Genomic DNA, 19832 nt, shown 5'->3' with positions numbered 1-19832 from the left:
GAACGAACTGGGGAGGAGGGTAGAGAAAACAGTGCAACAATGAAGGAATGAAAACCCAAAATCTCTGTAAATGTTCATTAAAACTAATACAATTTGATAATAATAATAAAAAAATACATCTGACCCCATTGCCATAGTCATTCTTCTTATCCAGGATCTTCCTTTCTTGTACTGATCTTCTACCCGTTTAACCATCACATCCTTCCCCAAAGACTGGCCCCTCCTGACAACTTGCTCAAAGAATGCGAGATGAAGTTTCAAAATCCTTACCTCTAAAGCTCTAAAGTACAACCTGATTTCACCCTCTCTACAAAAGACCTATTTGTTCTCTTGGTTGTCTACAAATGCAGCTCAAAGAGATTGATCCTTCTTCTTTCATCCGTAGTGACTGTCTAGCTCTCAGACTCACATCAAGCAATTGAGAAGAGCATGGCCTGTATTAAGCACGTCTTAGTCCTTGGGATGACACTCTCATCTGTATCTCTCTGGAGTGGTCCTCGACAGCAGACTTTCCCTGTGGAACATCTCTTTTGATTTCTGGGCTGCTAGGGCTAACAATGTTGATTTTGGTTTGAAGTAAGATGAAACGTAATCTATCATGCTGTTCCTTATTAGCTTGGCGGTGAGGAATTTTGCTTTTCTGATGTTGAGATGCAATTCATATCCCCCATCTTTTCTGCAGCAAATGCTTCAAGTCCTGTTCAGTTTCAATGAGCAAGATTGTCTTATCTGCATAATGCAGGTTATTGATGAGTCTTCCAACAATCCTGATGCCACATTCTTCTTTATAAAGATCAATCTCTAAAATGCTCTGTTTAGGAAATAGATTAAAAAGATATGAAGAAAGGATACACCCTTGATGCACTCCTCTCTCGATTTTGAACCCTGGGTTTTGTTCTCTGTTTGTCAATTGTTTCTTGGTCTAGGCATAGCATTCTGGTGTTCCCATTCTACTCAATGATAGTCACAATTTGTTGTGATTCACCCAGTCAAATGCCTTTGCACAGTAGATAAAACACAAATACACGTCTTTCTTGTATTCTCTGCTTTCAGCTAAGATCCATTGGATATCAACAATAATATCTCTAGTGCCATGACCTCTTTTAAACTTGGTTTGTATTTTTGGATGTTCTCTGTTGATATACTGTTTTGGTCATTTTTACATAATATGCAGGTATATTTTGGTTTGCATGTAATATTAATAATATTGTATAATTATAATTTCCACATGCTGTTCTATCACTTTTTTGGGAATGAGAATAAATATGGATCTTTTCTAGTCAGTTGGTCAGATAGGTGTGCTCCAGATTTCTTCAAATAATGTAGTAAGCACATTCAGAGCTGCATCTGCTTTTAGAAAAATATCAATTGGTATTCCATCAATTCCAAATGCCTTGGGTTTTTTTTTGCCAATGACTTTAATTTGGCAAGAATTTCTTCCTTTATTATCATGGACTTTTATTCATATGCTACTTACTGAAATGTTTTTTTTGTAAGCCAATTATTTTTGGTATAGCAGCTATGTGCATTCATTTTATATTCTTTTGGTATTTCCTTGAGCATTCAATATTCTGCCCATACCATCTTTAAGTATTACATCTTGAGTCTTGAATTTGTTCTTCAGTTCCTTCAGCTTAAGAAATGCTGAGTGAGTTATTCCTTGTTGTGTTTCTGACGTCAACCATATATCTAGGGCTGTCCCATAGGATATTATATTTGGAAGGGTGGAGGTACAACACAGGAGAGGAAGACCTCGGATGAGATGGATTGACATGATAACTCAGCCAATGAGATTAGATACGTCAGAGTCAGTGAGACTGGCTCAGGATAGGGCAGGGTTTACAGCTATTATACACTGGGTTGCAATAAGTCACAAGTGACTTGACAGCACACAACAACAATAACAACATGAACCAATAAGGAGGGTTTTTTAAATTTAAAATTAAATTAACATGCAAAACAAATTTATCTTTAAATAGGTACTTTTTCCAAAGCTAGTGAAAGTTTTATGTTTCTCTTTCAAACACATAACAGTCTAGATATACAACTGTTACTGAAGCAGAAATATTTAGCAGACCTAAATAGTCTACAGGAAGCTCTGGTGGCTTAGTGATAAGGCATTGGACTGCCAATCTAAATGCAAGTGGTTTAAATCCTTCAGTTGCTCCATAGGAGAAAAATGGACAATTTCATCTCCTGTAATTAACAGCTTTCTGAAAATCTGTTAGATGGTTAACTATGAGTCAGTTCTGACTCAACAGCATATAACAAAAGTAACTTAGGTACAAGTTGGTTTATTTTTAGGGCGCTCTGGCTGCCCAGTGGTAAGAAGCTATGCTGTAATCTCAAAGGACACCAGCTGCTCTGTGGGAAGAAGATGGGCAATCTTCTCTCTTGTGATTAGCTGTCACTGAAAACCCACTGGAGAATCAGTTATGGGTCAGTACTCAATGGTACACCACATTTTCTTTTTTTTATATGTCTGTTTATTTGTCTGGGTAACAACCCTTCATTATCAAGAAATAACACTTGGGAGGAATGTAGAATGTCTAAGGTACATTATTTTTGAGGGTGCATAGGTGTGCATAGGAGATGGAACAGAGAATGTGAAAAAGTGGCTTCTATTTAAATATTAGACAATATTTAGATTCACTATTACAGTCTTACAATGACCTTTACAGACAAAAAGGCCTTGCCAAAATCACAGTAGTGTGACAAGAATGGAAAATTACCTTTCTTCTTCCAAGTAGTTGTAGGTCACCTTGTGAGAAAGGAAAGAGGCCAAATAAAATATCACCCCTGTGTGTCTTCTGTAAATTTATACAGTTGCACAGCCACTGTATTCAATTGCTGTATTCTATTTTTTTCCTTACTATGATCCAATTGAACAAGGTGATGAGACAAGAGAATGCTACACAGTATTACCTGTTACTAATTTTCATAACTGATGTAAGAGTTCGTTAGTTTAGCCTAATGGTAGGAGTTTTTAGAAATGCGAGGAAATAAAAGGATGCTGCTTAGAAAAAAGAGCGCCATCATATTTTATAGATAAAACAAATAACAATATAAAAGTATAACACAATACAGTGAAAATTGTTATTTCTTATTGTGTACAATTGAGTCAGAACTGACTCATAGCTGACCCTCTGTCAGGTTCTCAGAAGCAATTAATTACATGGAAGGTGACTGCTCATCCTTCTCTCAGGGAGCAGTTGGTGGATTCAAACCATGTGCCTTTTAGGATTACAGCATAGTTTCTTGCCTCTAGGCCACAGGTGCTCCCACCATGAAAACAGAAGATTTAAATAAAGATATTGTAAAGGTATTAATTAAATGCATTTTAAAAGGGTTAATGATCTACATTTTGGGACAATACACTATCTTTTCCAAATATCAAATTATTTGTTCCTATAAGACAAAGTTCCTTTAAACAAATATAAGAATTTGAATTCAAGTTCTCAAGCTTGCTTACCTTAGATATCTTGGTATTGGGATAAAGAACATTTACAATGTCCTGAATAAAGTGTGAGACTCTGTGTGTGTGTGTGAGTGTGTGTGTGTGTATTTCACACTTAAATATTGAATGGTGAGAACAGGAACAGGAATAGACAGACTATTTCCAGATATGTCAGATAGGCATGCCATCTGATCTTGCCACTTTTTGTCTTATGATAACAGCTGCAAGGTTTTTTCTTGGTTTTGTTTGTTTGTTGTTTTCAATTCCTCATAACTCTGAGTCACTGATAATTTCAATTTAATCTCTTCCAAATGGCACTGATAACATACTTCTTCTTTCTCATTCTTTTCTTCATAAAATGACAGTATTCCTACCACATCAGACATTCTTAATCTACACTTTCAACCTCACCAGGATCATTAAGTGAGCTAATGGATGTTTACGGATTTTTATTTATTTATTTTAAGAAATGATGACTGATGATCTGAACTTGTGACTCTCCACTGTGCTTGATTCTGATGTCTCAAAGAATCTTTTTCCCTCAAAAGTCTCCTTTTTATGAATACTTTTACCATCAATATACATTGTGTTTCATGACTGTACATTATATGTCATACAACCTTTCATTTACATTAAATTTTGTTCTTTTTATGTGTATTTCCCCCCTTACAATCATCCCACCTACTTCTATTTTAATAAAAGTGTATAAACCAGCTATTTGTTGCCTCTTGCCCAATGTCCTCCTTCTGGATAGCCAATCACTGACTTGATCATCTCTATCAACTAATACTCTGAGTGAACAAGTTGCTCCCTTTTATGAAAGGATCTTCTGTTCAACTTGGAATCTTGGAGCATCTGTATCCATATGTAACTTCCTGTCCAGAGCAAGCCATCAGGTGTTAGCAATCTACCTAGCTCCCCGCATGGATCACCTTCTCTTCATCTGGTTGGGTCCTTGTGAATTCATCCCCTGCTATCAATGAAAAGATTCAACGGGCATCAGCTGCAAGCTCAGGAATCTATTTCTCTCTTCATTCTGGACTTGTTGGTCTCCTTACTCAAACCTAGCTCCCGCACGGAGCCAAGAGAAGTCAACAAGCCAGGCCTATGACCTTTTAGCATTAAATTACAGTGAATATAACCTGAAAATATAAGTGACCTGAAGACAATAGAGTGGTATTAACATTTATTTGTTTATTTAGAAGAATTATATTGAGAATATGGAAAGGATCATAGAATTATATTGGGCACATGCAGTCTGTTCAAAGAAAGTGCAAAGGAGATAAGGCTAAGTTTTGAGAGACATGCTTTGCATGAGACAATAAGCTATTGGAAATTGCTTCAATGAGAACTAGAGAGTCAAAATGGGAATGGAGAATTCTTTTTCAGTTAAGGTCCATCTGACATCAGCAATGATATTCCTAATGCTGTGGCCTTTTTGAAACCTAGCTTCTTTTCCTGGCAATTCTCTGCTGATGTACTGTTCTAGTACTTTTTTAATAATCTTTAGCAATATTTTGCTTTTATGTTATATTAGTGATTTTTTTTATAATTTCCACATTCTATTGGATTACTTGTGTTGAGAATAGGAATACACAGGGATCTTGTCCAGTCAGTTGACCAGGTAGTTGTCCTCCAGATTCTTGATACAACCTGGTGAGCTTATCCAGGGCTGCATTAGTTTGTTTAAATATATCAGTTGATATGTCATCAATTCCTGGAGCATTATTTTTTTCCCAATTCTTTCAGAACTGCTTTTATGTTCTTCCTTTTCCAGCATTGGTTATTGATCACATGGTATTTTTTTGAAGTTGTTTTGTGTCAGCCATTTAAGTTGATTCGGTGAACCTTGCCTCTTCTTGAGGCACTTAATCAAAGAAAGAATTTATTAAGAGAAGAAATGAATATTAGAAGGATTGAGATTTCAATGAGTTGTGCTTAGTTTATTATAATCTTTATTTGACAGAATGTTATTAATAGTTGTCTGATGAGGGACTGAAAATGTGAATGTAGAGATAAAGAATGCCTCAAAGTCAACTGATTGCCATCTAGTAGAACAATTGCATGCAAAACAATAAATATTTTTAAAAAGGGATTGTAAGTTAAAAAATCCTATATCTGTTATAAACAGTGTATCTACATTTTCTATTTATGTCTGTATAACAAAGGAAAATTTGTATCATTCACATTAAAGATAACTATTTTCCAAGACTATAAGACATTCATTAGGTTTATGGTAGCTATTTTGTAAACGTCAATTATATTTCAGATATTATCCCGTTATTCTTAAAGTGCATGCCACCTAAACATAAGTTTTCCATTTTGATCCATGACCTATTTTCCAAGTTAAAATGATATCTCTTCATTATATCTCTTTTGTTTGCTTTTGATTTTACTTATAAAGATTTCTTCAAATTCTGCTTTATCACAGTGTACACCCTTTTATGTTCTAGGGATAAGATGGTTTCATCATGGCTTTCTTTACTCTTCACAGAGACATATGATACAATTCTAAAAAGTACATGTATATCCAAGCATATATATTCATATACAGTGGATTGGTAAGAAGCCAAGAGCCTTAAGAATTTACTGAGCCAGGAAGAATATCATCACAGCAAATATTTACAGAACATTTCTTTGCAACATACATAAGTAGAGTCAGGGTCTTAGGATACAAGGATAACAACAAAAACAAAAAAAAATCAAACTCAAGAAATAATAGAATCATCCCTTCTATAAATTTTAGCTACATCCATTTGAGCTGTGATGTTGAGTAGTGGAGCTTGAGAAGAGCAATTCTTGTGGAACCTTTGAGTTGTACTGGAAAAGAGAACTGAAATAACGTGGACTACTTAGAGAACTAACAGTTCTGTCATAGAAAGGGTGATTTCTTTTACAGAAGGGTGACTGCCTCCCTGGAGGCAAGGATTTTTTTTAAATAAAATTTTTATTTAATACTGTTTACTTACAAAGTTCACAAGCATAATTTTTCACATCAGATATTTTTTATTTCCTTTACTCACCCATCCCTCTCTCCATCAAATTGTGCAACCCTATGATTACCAGCCCCCAGACTATCCTCACCCCTCTGTTCTCACCTTCCCCCCTTGGAACCTCATACACATTTTACTAGTCATCTTTCTGTTTCTACAATAATGGTCTTATACAGTATTTGTCTTTATGTGACTGAGTTAGTTCACTTAGCATAATGTTCTCCAGTCCCTCACAATTTAGGTAATGATTTTCAAAAGCATAGAGGCAAGGATTTTGAAACTCCGTCTCACACACTTTTGGGCATAAGGCCAGGAGGGACCAGTCCTTGGAAAAGGAGATCAAGCTTGGAAGGGCGCAAGGACAGCTAATGAGAAGAAGACCCTGGATGAGATAGATTGACACAGTGAATGGGAAATGGGAGTAGGTGTGTCAGAGACAGTGGGATTGCATAGAATAGGGCAGGTATCAAAGCCATTGTGCATAGGGTCGCTAGGAGTCACAGGGATCCGATGGCACATCAAAGCAACAACAACTTTCTGTAATGCTTAGATGAAAATAAATAGGTAAGTCTGATGTCAAATGAAAACAGTTTATGTAGAGGCAAACAGGGTGTAAAAAGAATTAAATTTTTTTTTTCTAAATCAGGAACTGTGCCTTTCCAGGGAATGAGTTACACTAGTTAAAAAGCATATGTATAAATGAGATTATTGACAAGAAAAGGTAGGGACAATTCAATATTAAGGATACTATGTGTAAATGATTGGAGGCTAGGAAGAATATGATGAGTTTAAGGCACGCAACATGGTTCTTTATAATTAGAACAAACAGTGTGAGTGCAATTGGTATGGATTAAGGATAATTTACCCTGTGAAATGGAAATTAAAGAAGTAGAAAATCATCCTGCTAGACAGTAGAAGTAGTAACAAAATGAAAACTAACAGCACCATAATTCAATGATGTTCCTGATTTCATTTATATAATCATTTTAGTTGTTAATCAAAGGAATTTAGATACAATAACATTTTTTTTTGAGTAATCTAGTAATAGCAAATTATTATTTGCCAAACTAAACCTGCTTAAACAATGCCAAGTTAGTTTCTTTGAATTAGATGGCCCAGAACACACATCTATACGTAGATACACACATGTCTATACCAACTAATGAAATTTTTTAAAAATGCTGCTGTTTTTGTTGGGTGCTGTCGAGTTGAGCATGACTTATAGCAACCCAATGAACAACAGACCTGAACCCTGTCCTATCCTGTGCCTTCCTCATCATCTCTGACACAATTGATGCCATTGCTACAGATATGAGTCAATTTATCTGGTTTAGACTCTTCCTCCATTGGGCCTCCACTTTTCTAAGCATGACACCCTCCAAGGAATACTTTCTGCTAACAACATGCCCAAAGTCTATGAGATTAAGCTTTTTCTTCTTTGCTTACAATTAAAAAATACCAAGTAAAATAATGAAGACAAATTTTCTGGACTTTTCTATAGAAGCCATACACATGAGTTATTTCATTATAATCTAACATCTTTAAAAACTTTCAGAGAAATTTTATTTTTGCTTTTAATTTTTGAGAGTGGAAAGAATGTTAATAAATACTCAAGGACAATAGGCATAAACATGAATATACCTGAGCAAATTAAATTTATTAATCTCTCCACTGAATTAAAAAAGAAAAAAGATGTATTATGCAGGTAGGTCATTCTATGCACGAAAATAATGTTTGATACAGTGTCTTGGAATGAAATGCCTCTTTTAAATGGACATATATTTTAATTCTTTAGTATCCTAATGTTCACAATTACTTGTTATGCATCAGAGAGTGGGACAATGACTGAGGGTAATGGAAGAAAAATAGATGCTGTGGTGCTGGAGAAGAGTGTTAAACATATCATGGACTTCCAAGAGAACAAATGGTCTGTCTTGGAGAGGGTGAATCCAAGTTTTTCTTTGGAGGTTAAGATTAAGAAGCTTTGTCTCACATATTTTGTGCTTGTGACCAGGAGAGGAGCGACTAGTCCTTGGAGAAGAACATCATGATTGGAAGGGTGAAGGGACAATGCAGAAAAAGAAGACCCTAGATGAGATGGATTGACACAGTAACTGGGGTGATGAGGACAGGTGTGTCAGAGTTAGTGAGTCTGGCTGAGGATGGGGCAGGCTTCATTCAGAGCTGTTTGTACATAGAGTCGCTATGAATTGAAGGTGACTCGATAATACATAACAACACCAACAGTTCATTTTGTCTTCTACTTTTACCTTTGTATTTTTCTTTGCATGCTGGATAAATTACTGATAGAAATAGAAAAAATGAAGATGATAAAGTCCTAATTTGTGACACACCCTAGCTGCTAAATGCTCACACCATTTGGTTTTTGGGGTTTTTCTTGTTGTTTTTTTTTTTCTTGTTAGGTTTTTTGGTGCTTCGGGGTTTTTTTAAAAGACAGAACTCTTCAAAGTCTAGGAAAGATATTGCATTTTCTTTTCTTTTTTCCCCCTCAGCTACTATAGCCAAAATTGGGATCAACTCCAATGAAAACTTTTATGGCAATGAAAAATGAAGCATTATTGAAACAAGTAAAAAGGAAGAAGTTGAAAGACTTACTACAGAGGAGAACTGCCAGATTGCAGCATTTCAATGGATCCTTGAACAATGACATAATATGCAGCTATTATTCAAGCAGGTGGCATTTTATTATTCTTACAGATTGATCTCTTTGCTTATTATCCCCTTGACTGCACACAAAACACAGTAATTTGACTATAATAATGTCTGTGAAAATTGTCATTAATAATATAAAGTTTTATTAAAATATAATATAAATTATCTGTGGCCTGCTCTAATTGAACACCCCCCCCCCCCAGTAATTGATGGACCGAGTTACACTTGCCCCAGGTTTACTAGGACAACTGTCTTTATAATAAATGAAAAGAATTGATTTCAACTCTCAAGTGAGGTGGTTTGGAAACAGCACTTTGTCAATGGCTTCACCCCCACAGAGCCTAGCACCACAGGTCCTCCTGGTAGATCAGCCATAGCCAATGATACACCTTACTGGGTTTTATGTTTTTTTTTTCACGATAATTAAAATAGTCAATGTAAGGAGATGAATCTCATGCATGGCCATTTTATACAAATGGCAAAGTAGTCTTCTGTTGAATGATTCAACGCCTACTGACTGAAATGTAAGACTGCAGTCACCCATAAGGCTGCCTATGTCATCTGGCTTTACCCTTCATTTCCCAGTTAACTGCTTGGAGCCTGCTATCTCAGGCTTCCAAGCATTCACTTCTGCTTTTCCTTCTGTTCAAACGTATTTTCCTTTTTATCCACTGTTCAAATCCTTTCACACAGAAACATTTAGCAAAGAGTAATCTTTAGAACAATCTGAGTCTCCAGCTTAATTTGTCACACTAATTTGTCCAGTTAGTCCAAATAATTTGTCCAGTTAGTCCTTTTAGTGTTATTTTTTATCTGCTTATATGATTCTTTCCCCTTCCATATTACAAGATTTTTTCAAGCATAAGTAGTTAATAAGCACAAATATTGTATACTATATAATACTATACAATTGTTATTAGCTGTGTTCACAGCTCATAGCAACCCTATGCATAGCAGCTCTGAACCCTGCTCTACCCCGAGCCAATCTTGCCACTTCTGACACACCTAGCTTTATTACCCCTACTATTGTGTCCGTCCTTCTCTCATCTGGGGTCTTCCTCTCCTGTGCTGCCCCTTGACTGTTCCAAGCATGTTATCCTTTTCCAAAGACTGGTCTCTTCTGGCTACATGCCAAAGTACGTGAGACAGAGTCTCAAAATCTCTTGCTACAAAGGAGCAATTTGATTTCACCCTCTCCAGAAGAGATCTGCTAGTTTTCTTGGAAGTTCTTCTCAAACACGACAATTCAAAATCATCAATTCTTATTCTGTCGTCTTGGTCATGGTCTGGCTCTCTGACACAAAACAAGTTATTGTGAAAGCCATGTTCTGGATAAGGACCTTTAGACTGATATTCTTGCTCTTCAGCACTCTAGAGGGATCCCTGACAGCAGATTTTCCCAGTGCAACTCGTCTTTTGATTTCCTGACTGGTGCCAAGAATGTTGACAGTGGAACCAAACAAGCTGAACTTGTTAACAATCTAAGTCTCTTCCATTTATCATGGTGCTGTCAATGAGCTGAGTGGTGAGAATCCTAATTTTCTTGATACTGAGCTTCAATCCATATTGCAAACCACAATCAATGACCTTCTTCAGCAAATGTTTCAGGCCCTTCTTTGTTTCATCAAGTGAGGTTGTGTCATCTGCAAAACACGGGTTGTTAATGAATCTTCCTCCGATTCTGATGCTACATTCCTCCTCATAAAGTTCCGCTTCTCAAATGCTCTGTTCTGCATACATTGAAAAGGTATGGAGACAGGACACATCCTTGATGTACCTCTTTTAAAAAAAAAAGCAACAACACTTTAAACTATGCAACATTTCTTAGCTCTGTTCTGACAACTGCCTCCTAGCCCGAGTATAGGTTTCGCATAAACACAATCAAGTATTCTGGAATTCCCTTATTTCTTAAGGTTAGCACAATTTGTTGTGATTTATACAGTCATTTGAATAGTCAATGAAACACAGATAGATATTACTCTGATATTCTATGCTTTCAGCCAAAATCCATCTGACATCGGTAATGATGTCCCTAGTGCCATGACTTCTTCTAAACTCAGCTTCTATTTTGGGTAGTTCTCTGTTCATGTACTGTTTCAGTCGCTTTTGTAAAATCTGCAGAATTTTGCTTGTGTGTAGTATTAGTGATATTGTTTTAAAATTCCACACTGTTAGATGATCTTTTTTTTGAATGGAAATAAATATGGATCTCTTCCAGTTAGTTGGCCGAGTGGTTGTCCTCCAGATTTCTTGGCACAGCCTGGTAAGCACTTCCAGGATTTCATCTGCTTTTTAAAATATGTCAATTAGTATTCTATCAATTATTGAGGCCTTATTTTTTGCCAATTCCTTCATAGCTATTGGAATTTCCTCTTTCATTACTATTAGCTCCTGAACATAAGTTGTTTCATGAAATACTTCAGTGTTGTCCAGTTATTTTTGGTACAGTGACCCTATGTGCTCTATCTTGTCTTGATGTGCTTATATTGTTTCATTTTAGCCCACAGCATCCTTACTATTTCATCTCAATGTTTGAATTTGTTCTTAAGTTCCTCCCGCTTAAGAAATGCTGAGCAAGTTCATCCCTTTTGATTTTCCAACTCCACCTCTTCACACATTTCATTATAAAACTTTGCTTTATCTTTCCTTGCTGCCCTTTGAAATCTTCTGTTCAGCTCCTTAACTTCTTCATTTCTTCCCTTTGCTTTGGCTTCTCTGTGCTTAAGTGCAAGTTTCAGAGTCTCTTCTAACATCCATCTTGGTCTTTTCTTCCTCCATTGTCTCTGTAATGACCTATTGTTTTCTTCATGGATAATATTCTGGATATCCTCCCACAGTTCATCTGGACTTTATGCATTAGTTCAAGGCCTCAACTCTATTTCTGAATTTTAGTGAGATAGACTCAAGGTCAAATTTGGTCCTTGTGGATTTGATTTCATTGTTTTTTAGCTTCAGTTTGAATTTGGATATGAGTAGTTGATGGTTTGTCCCACATTCAGCATCTGGAATACTTTTCACTCTTGATAATGAGCTTCTCTAATAATTCTCTCCACAGATGCAGTCAATCTGTTTAGTGTACAGACCATCAAGGGGGGCCCAAGCTACAGTCTGAATTTATGTATCTTATAAAAGGTATTTGCAATGAATAAATAATTACTATACAAAATTCTATCATTTTATCTCCAGCCTTGTTTTTGTCACCAAGCCCATGTTATCCAAATACTGATCATTTTTCTCCATTCCCAATTTTTGCATTTCAGTCACTCATTATTTAATCCTAGTTGCAAGTCCGATCAATATCTGACTGCCAAATTTGGGAGAAATTTTCAATTTCTTCCTCTTGGGCTCTTGCTGTTGGTACATATGTTTGAATGATGTTGGTATTGGCAGGTGTTCCTTATATGCATATGGATATTACCCTGTCACTCACAACATTGTAATTCAGGATGGATCTGGAAATAGTGCTTTTTAACTATGAATATGACCCCATTTCCTCTCACTTTTTAATTTCCAGGATAATAGATCATGTAATTTTCTGATTCAAAATGTCCCATGCCAATTCATCTATTTTATCCAATGCCTAGTATGTCAATTGTTTATGCATTACACTTCTCTGTTAACAATATCCAATTTACCTACGATTATGCTTCTCATATTCCACGCTCCAATAACAAGTTTCCGCTTTTAATTGTTCTTTCTCCTTTGTGTTTGCCAACTGGAGAGCTCAGCCTCGGGTGCCAAATTTGTCTATTGTGCATAGGATTTATATATTATATTAGGGAGTTATGGTGGCCTAGTGGCAAGAACCGGCACTGCAATCCCAAAGGCATGTGGTTTCAGGCTACCAGCTGCTCTAAAGGAGAAAGAGAAATAATGCCTTCCTGTGTAATTAACTGCCTCTGAAAACTCACTGGCAAGTCAACTATGGGTTGGTTCCAACTCTATGGAGTCAGAATAATAGATATTATTAAATATTATATTATGTAAGATGTGTACTGTAGAGTTAGATGTATTATATAATAAAAACAATAGTATGTAGTATATACATGATAGATAGTATATAAAACCTATTATTAAAGTAAATTCTAATAATATAGTATATAATAGTGTATACACTATTATAGTATATGTTACTATATATGCATGTATATGTTGTTGTTATTGTTAAGTGCTGTTGAGTCATAGGCGGCTCATATGAACAAAAGTCCTCGACACATGTGTGCATGACTTTTATCCTTTCTCCAGGTTCATAGGGTTTCTGGAGGCAAGCTATTTGCTAAAGTTGATGCTACTCCTGCTTCCAAGCTTGTTTTAATTGTCCACCATGGGTTACCACTATCACATTTGACACATCAGTGTCACAGTGTTCAGCATCACAGCAACCAAGAGTTACCTCTATACAGCAATGGACAGACCCGGGCTATATGACCTAGAAGAATGTTTGACCAAAACTAATTACCCATGTTGGACTGCACGGGAGAGGAAGACTCTTTATGAGATAGATTGATTCCGTCACTGGGGTAATGAGGATGAGCGTGTTTGAAACAATAAGATTGGCAAGGAATAGAGTAGGGGTTAGGGCTGTTGAATATAGGGTCGTTATGAGTCATAAGTGATTTGATGGCAATAACAACGACAGTGTTGCATATTGTTATAGTTGTTGCTTACCAAGTCAAAACTGACTCATAACTGACCCTCCAGCAGGTTTTAAGACGCAGTTAATTGCACAGGAGGAGGACACTGGCCACCCTTCTCCCGCAGAGCATCTGATAGGGAGAAACTGTGTGCCTTAGGAACTGCAACACAGCTTCTTGCCTCTAGGCCACCAGTGCTCATGGATAGAAAATGTCCTGTAATACATACTGATTTTATCCTAGATTTTTCTTATGCCACTTTTTTTTATTGAAAATATCGTTCTTCTAACTTCCATCAGTTTGTCAAATTCCTACTCCCACATCACTACCCAGTTCAAATCTCACTTTCTTGAAGGAATCTATAAAAATTAATTGTCATCTGGATTTCCACAATACCTTCATGTGATTTCATTACAATATAGCATTTATTATTAAACAGAAAATGTACCAACAAATATATTCCCTTTGCTTTGACATTTTTTTTTGGTCTAGAATTGTCTTTTTTTTTTTTTTAATTTCTTTTATGCTGGTTTTCTTACAAAGTTCGTATATATTGTTTTCCACACCAGACCTTTCCCATTTCCTTTACCCACCCCTCTCTCTACTCATCAAATTGTGAAACCCTATAATTACAACCCCTACCCATCCTCACCCTCCATCTCCTATCCTGCCCCCCTTGAACCCTCACACATTTTATTAGTTAAATTTCTATTTCTACAACAATAAGGAACATGAATTAGAGGAATCTCTAAGCAATCAATAAGTTCTAATTTAATGAAAGAAAAGTAATTATATTTTACAAATAGTGTATTACTAAAACAAAAAGGTAAATCCATGCATATTTAAGATATAAGATTGTATATGTTTCCAAGATCAAAAGTTAGTGTTACCTTCATTTTAAAATTAACATTAGAAGACATGGTAATTTAGTGATGATATAATATATACATTTGCTTAGGATCTTTCTTATATGTAAAATATCCACTACAATATTTTTAATGTATAACACCCACTTAGTATTAACATAAACTATTTTAGATAAAGGTAGTGTACTATATTAAAACTGAACTTCTGTTTTATCACAGAAATTTTTCATTCCTTGCTATCTGAATTAATTTGAATTTTTATAACATAAAAGAGCCTGCAGTAGTCTCTAAAAGTTTCCTTGATTAGCAGTTGATAAATATGACCAAATAAGAAATTAGTTTAATTTACCTTAATAACTAAATCAAATTTCTGGTGAAAGTCTCTGTTTACTGGTTCTAGGAGGCTGAGTACTGCAGTCCTAGGATGCATATGGAAAAACCGTGGGTAATCCTCAGGGGTACCTGAAAGACATTGAGATTTCAGCATATAATTGAGGAAAATAAGTAATATGCATATCTGTTTTATTTATTTCCTTCATTAGCCGAGGAGCAAGATTACAATTTTATTAGTAAATTAAGTTTGGAAATCATGCAGTCTCGGGAAAGCAGACTCAAATGTAGTATATTGTTAATTAAGTTCTGTACAAGAGAACAGAAAATATTTCTTGTTTGGACGTTTTTCCAAATATCTTTAAGCATGAGAGCTCTTTCTTTAATTTGAAACTTTACCACATGAGGAGTGATAGTAAGAACAGGGAAAGTGAATTTTGTATCACAGAATTATATTATGATGTTTATAAATCTTAATTATAACATGCATAGTTTTCCAGTATCACTTGTTATAAGCAATAACTGGTAGTTTGTATCAAATACCAAGATATTTGGAAAGAAAATGGAGTTTGTTTTCTTTTTCTTTGCTTATATTTTTTAAGCTAAGAATCAATCCAGTTGTGCCAAGCACATTAAGTATGAATAACAATTTCTATATTACCCTTTAAACCAGAGGAGGATATTTCTGAACACAGGCATTTCAGTGAAATAAAATTCATTTGTCTCTGCAAGAAATTGCCACATGGCTTAAGGCATAATATTTTCAATTTCATCATATAAAAGAGAGTGAGTAGTGGGCAATGAAAAAGGATGCCAAAGAGGAATTGACAGATTCAATTTCTGGTGTTGACAAAACAATATTGATAGATGATGGACTTCCAAAAAAATGTACAAATCTGTGTTAGTGGAAGTAGACACAAAATACCACACAGAAGAACAAAGATAGTGACTCTTGTGTTATTTATTTTGGACTTGTCTCCAAGAGAGATAGTTTACTGCAGAAGGACATATTTGGTACAGTGGAGAGTCAGAAAAAAAGGGAAATCTTTAGTGAGTTAGAGTGACACAGTGTCTACTGCAACAATAAGCTTAAAATAGTAATGATTTTTAAAGATGATTCAGGACCAGCTTGAGTTTCATACTGTTTTACACAAGGTTATTATGACTCAATGGGATCTAACAGCAGGAATTGATCTGTGTATCCACCACTAGCATTGGGATATAAAACAGTTCCATGACACTTAAAAATATCTTTGTCTTCCCTTACATCAATCTAATCTCTAACAACCATTGATCTCTACCAACCACTATCTGATTCATTATCACTATACTTTCGCCCTTTCAGGATAATTTGCCTTTGTGTTATTTGTAACTAACAGTAAAATTCATAAAAGCAAAACAAAAGAAAAAACACATTTGTTTTAATGCTTTGTACATTGGAGAATACACATATAACATACCTAAGAGAGACACTTATCTGAAACAAATGTAGAAGCAGGCTTCTTCCTTGAACACATAAAAAACGGTATTTCTCATATATGCATACCTAATTAAGAGTATGATACACTTAGGAGCATAATACAAAAATTATCTCTTCTGTTTACCTTGGAAATTTATGGAAATTTATGACTATCCTTCAAAATTTGACATTGAGAACATGCAGAAATTTAAAATCGATCTAAGTCAAATGTTACTAATGAATACATTAATAATATATTTTCTTAAAGCCATGGCAATTATAATTTGTAATACATTTCCAGCTGAATTTTTAATGAAAACCATTTTGTGACCCCAAGTGGGGCATCTATTTTGATTTCTGTAGTTTTCATTCTCTTTAGCTAAACTACATGTGTGTATCTCATCCAAAAATAATTTTTTTCAAGTCCTCTACAAACATTCGAGTTTTCTCCAACTTGTTCTAATCTTAATACTATTAGCCTTAATTGTATTAAGTTTCTGCTCTGTTGACATTAGTAGAGGTCATATATGCCAGTCTTCGTGTGGCATTTTCTCTTTCTTCACATGCTAAGAAAATAATCTAAGAATAATCTGGAATATATGAAGAACAGAGAAGACACACAGTCAGATGGATTGAGTCTCATTGTCTGCAGCAATGGGCTCAAATATGTCAGAAAGGATAAAGGTGGCACAGAATAGGACAGGCTTCAGATCTGTTGTTTATAGGGCTGCTTTGAGTTGTACTTGACTCAATGGCACCTAGCAAAACAACAAAACAACAATATGAAGAATAATATGGCCTCTGTATAGGAGGAACTTTTATAAAACCGTGTTATATAAAAATGGCATAACTTTGGTTGCTGAATGCAAAGAGGATTTTAAGTACTAAGTGATGAAAGACTAAAAGCTAGATATAAAGAACACAAAATCCTCACACTGAACCAATAAACATCATTGTAAATTAAGAAAAGATTAAATTGTCAAGTCTTTCATTTTACTTGGATCCACAGTCAATGCCCTTGGGAGAAGCCATTTACAAAGTAAATGATGTATTGGGCAAAGAAATCTCTTTAAGCGTTCTGCTACAAAAGACTTCTTGAAGGTATTAAAAAGAAAATGTGGCACTTTTAAGAGTCAAGGATTTATGACTCTAGCCATTGTTTAATTGTCTCAGATGCATGAAAGAGCTGGACAATGATTAAGCAAAGCTTGATGAAGAAATAATTTGAATAATGATATTAGAACATATTACTGGATAAACCATGGACTTAAATTTTATATACTTTGTTTAGTGCTCATAAGGTTTTCAAAAGCCCATTATTTAAGAAGTAGATGGTCCATCCTTTTTCCTAGTCATTCTTAATCAGAGAGCTCCACCATGCCAGTCCATGATGGAAAACCTTTTTGGCATTTGACACACCAGTGTCACAACAACCTCAAGTTATCTCAGTGCAGCAAATAGACAGGCAAGTGCTGCACCAACTTAGTCACCTAAAGCCACCTAACAACAACGTATTTGGTGTCATTGCTGACTTCAGTTGAGTCTTGTCTGAAAGTAAAGAATATAAGGAATATGTTTGTTTCTATTTTATTGACTGTGAAAAGGTGTTTGACAGTATGTATTCTGAAAGGATGACACAGGATTTGGTAAGGTTTTGTTCTTTATGAGTTGATGTTTACCCAGCGACATCTAATAACAACAATAAGTATACCTTTGACGTCTCAACCAAAAAAAAAATCTATCTTGGAGGAAGTACAGAATAGCAAAGGTGGTCCTCTGAAACAAGAATGAAGAGACTTCTCACATACTTTTAAAACGTTATCAAGAGTGGCCATTTTCTGAAGCAAATAAGCGAGCATAAGTGAAAAAAGGGTAATAACCTCAAAAACATGGGTCTGTACAGTGGCTGCATCAATGTGCTCAGACTTGGCAAGAATTATGAGAATGGTAAAGGACTAGCCAATATTCTATTCTGTAGTACACTGGGTTACTATGAGATTAAACTGACTTAAGGATATCTAACAAAAATTAGTTCCCAGTCTTAGTAGACATGTCAATAATTTAATTGCCCCATCACATAGCTCATGAAATACAAATATCTCTCATAATGAGAAAGCTAATTACTTGAGGGTGGTTTGGTTTGGTTTGTTTTGGTTTGGTTTCCTCTAGAATACTGCTTTCCCTCATAAAATACAGAATAACATTTTGGAGTCTATCTAATGTATGTTCAGTGGTGTGTTGTCATTATTTTGGAGCATATTTCAAAACAGCATCTATTTTCATTAAGAGATTTATGGTCCCTCTCAAATCCATATGTGTCTCTGGAGGCTAGGAACTATGCAAATCAGCAAGTATTTCAATTTTAGCAAAAGCAATATCAGGGGAACAGTATAATCTGATCCTCCTCATTTTTTTTTTCTCTTGAGACAATAGCACTGTATGTGTAGGGATGGATTAGGACAGCTATTGTGGAATGGTGTAGGGAAAGTTAGTCAATAATATCATGTATTCTGTGTTGGTGTATTAGGTATGATTCACATCCTTCTCCTATTGTTTGTTCTTAGGTGTGATTGAGTCAAATACAACTCATAGTGATGCTCTGAACAAAAGATCTGAACCCTATTCTATCCTGTGCCATCCTCACACTTCGTGACACACAAGAGTCCAGTGCAGCAGTCATCGTGTCAATCCACTTGGTTGACAGTCTTCCTTTCCTTCACCAACCTTCCACCCTTCCCAGCATCATATTCTTGTCCTAGGAATAGTCCCTCCAAACAACACTAAAAACAAAAATATAAAACCCATTACTCTCAAGTTGATAACTATTCATAGTGACTAAAGGTAACTGAGATTCCAAAATATCTTTTCTTTAATTCAGTCAGCCATTATCAAAATTATGCAACAGCTTCCTACAAACAAAAAATATCTTTAAGTATAACAGACATAAAAGATGAATTTCTTTTTCATAGATTTTTGAAAATACATTGGCATATTTCTTTTTCTCATGTTCTCTAATTGACAGCTGGTAAGTAAAAAAGGTAACAGATACAAACCAACAAGGATAGAATAAAGAATGCCTGGCCGATCTGATGGTGGCTGTATATTCCGGTCCTGATCAATGGCTTCAATAGGTGGGGTAACGATGATGGGGTTCAGTTCTTCCTGGAAAATAATTCAGAGTTTAGTTCATCTGCAATATATAACCTGTGGAGAACTGATACTTAAAAACTATAGCTTCGACAGTCAGATACCATCTGGGCTTGTACTTATTTATACTTAAGAGTTGAAAATATAAAAACAAATTATCAATTACTTTATGTTAAATATGAAGAATGACTAAGTTGCTCTTAGAGTAAAATTTTTTAAAAAGTAGCTATAATTGTGTATATGAAGTTTTATATTGGGAATTGTCCTAAAAGA

General features: G+C 35.3%; 1 protein-coding gene across 1 annotated transcript in view; it reads right to left on the bottom strand.

The window, feature by feature from the left end:
- The window catches only part of PCDH15 (protocadherin-related 15), a 454971-nt gene that overhangs the window by 424698 nt on the left and 10441 nt on the right, over positions 1–19832 (bottom strand). Inside the window, exons 6-7 of the mRNA XM_006880391.1 lie at positions 19466–19574; positions 14973–15085 (exon numbers count right to left, since the gene is read on the bottom strand). Of these exons, the coding sequence (XP_006880453.1) occupies positions 14973–15085; positions 19466–19574 (222 nt within the window). The remainder of the gene's footprint in view (positions 1–14972; positions 15086–19465; positions 19575–19832) is intronic.

This window comes from Elephantulus edwardii, unplaced genomic scaffold, assembly GCF_000299155.1.
Source record: "Elephantulus edwardii isolate Elephantulus edwardi_28Jun2011 unplaced genomic scaffold, EleEdw1.0 scaffold00007, whole genome shotgun sequence".
Classification (NCBI taxonomy): domain Eukaryota; kingdom Metazoa; phylum Chordata; class Mammalia; order Macroscelidea; family Macroscelididae; genus Elephantulus; species Elephantulus edwardii.
The sequence above is the reverse complement of the archived record's forward strand: the minus strand, read 5'-3'. Positions and strand labels throughout refer to the sequence as shown.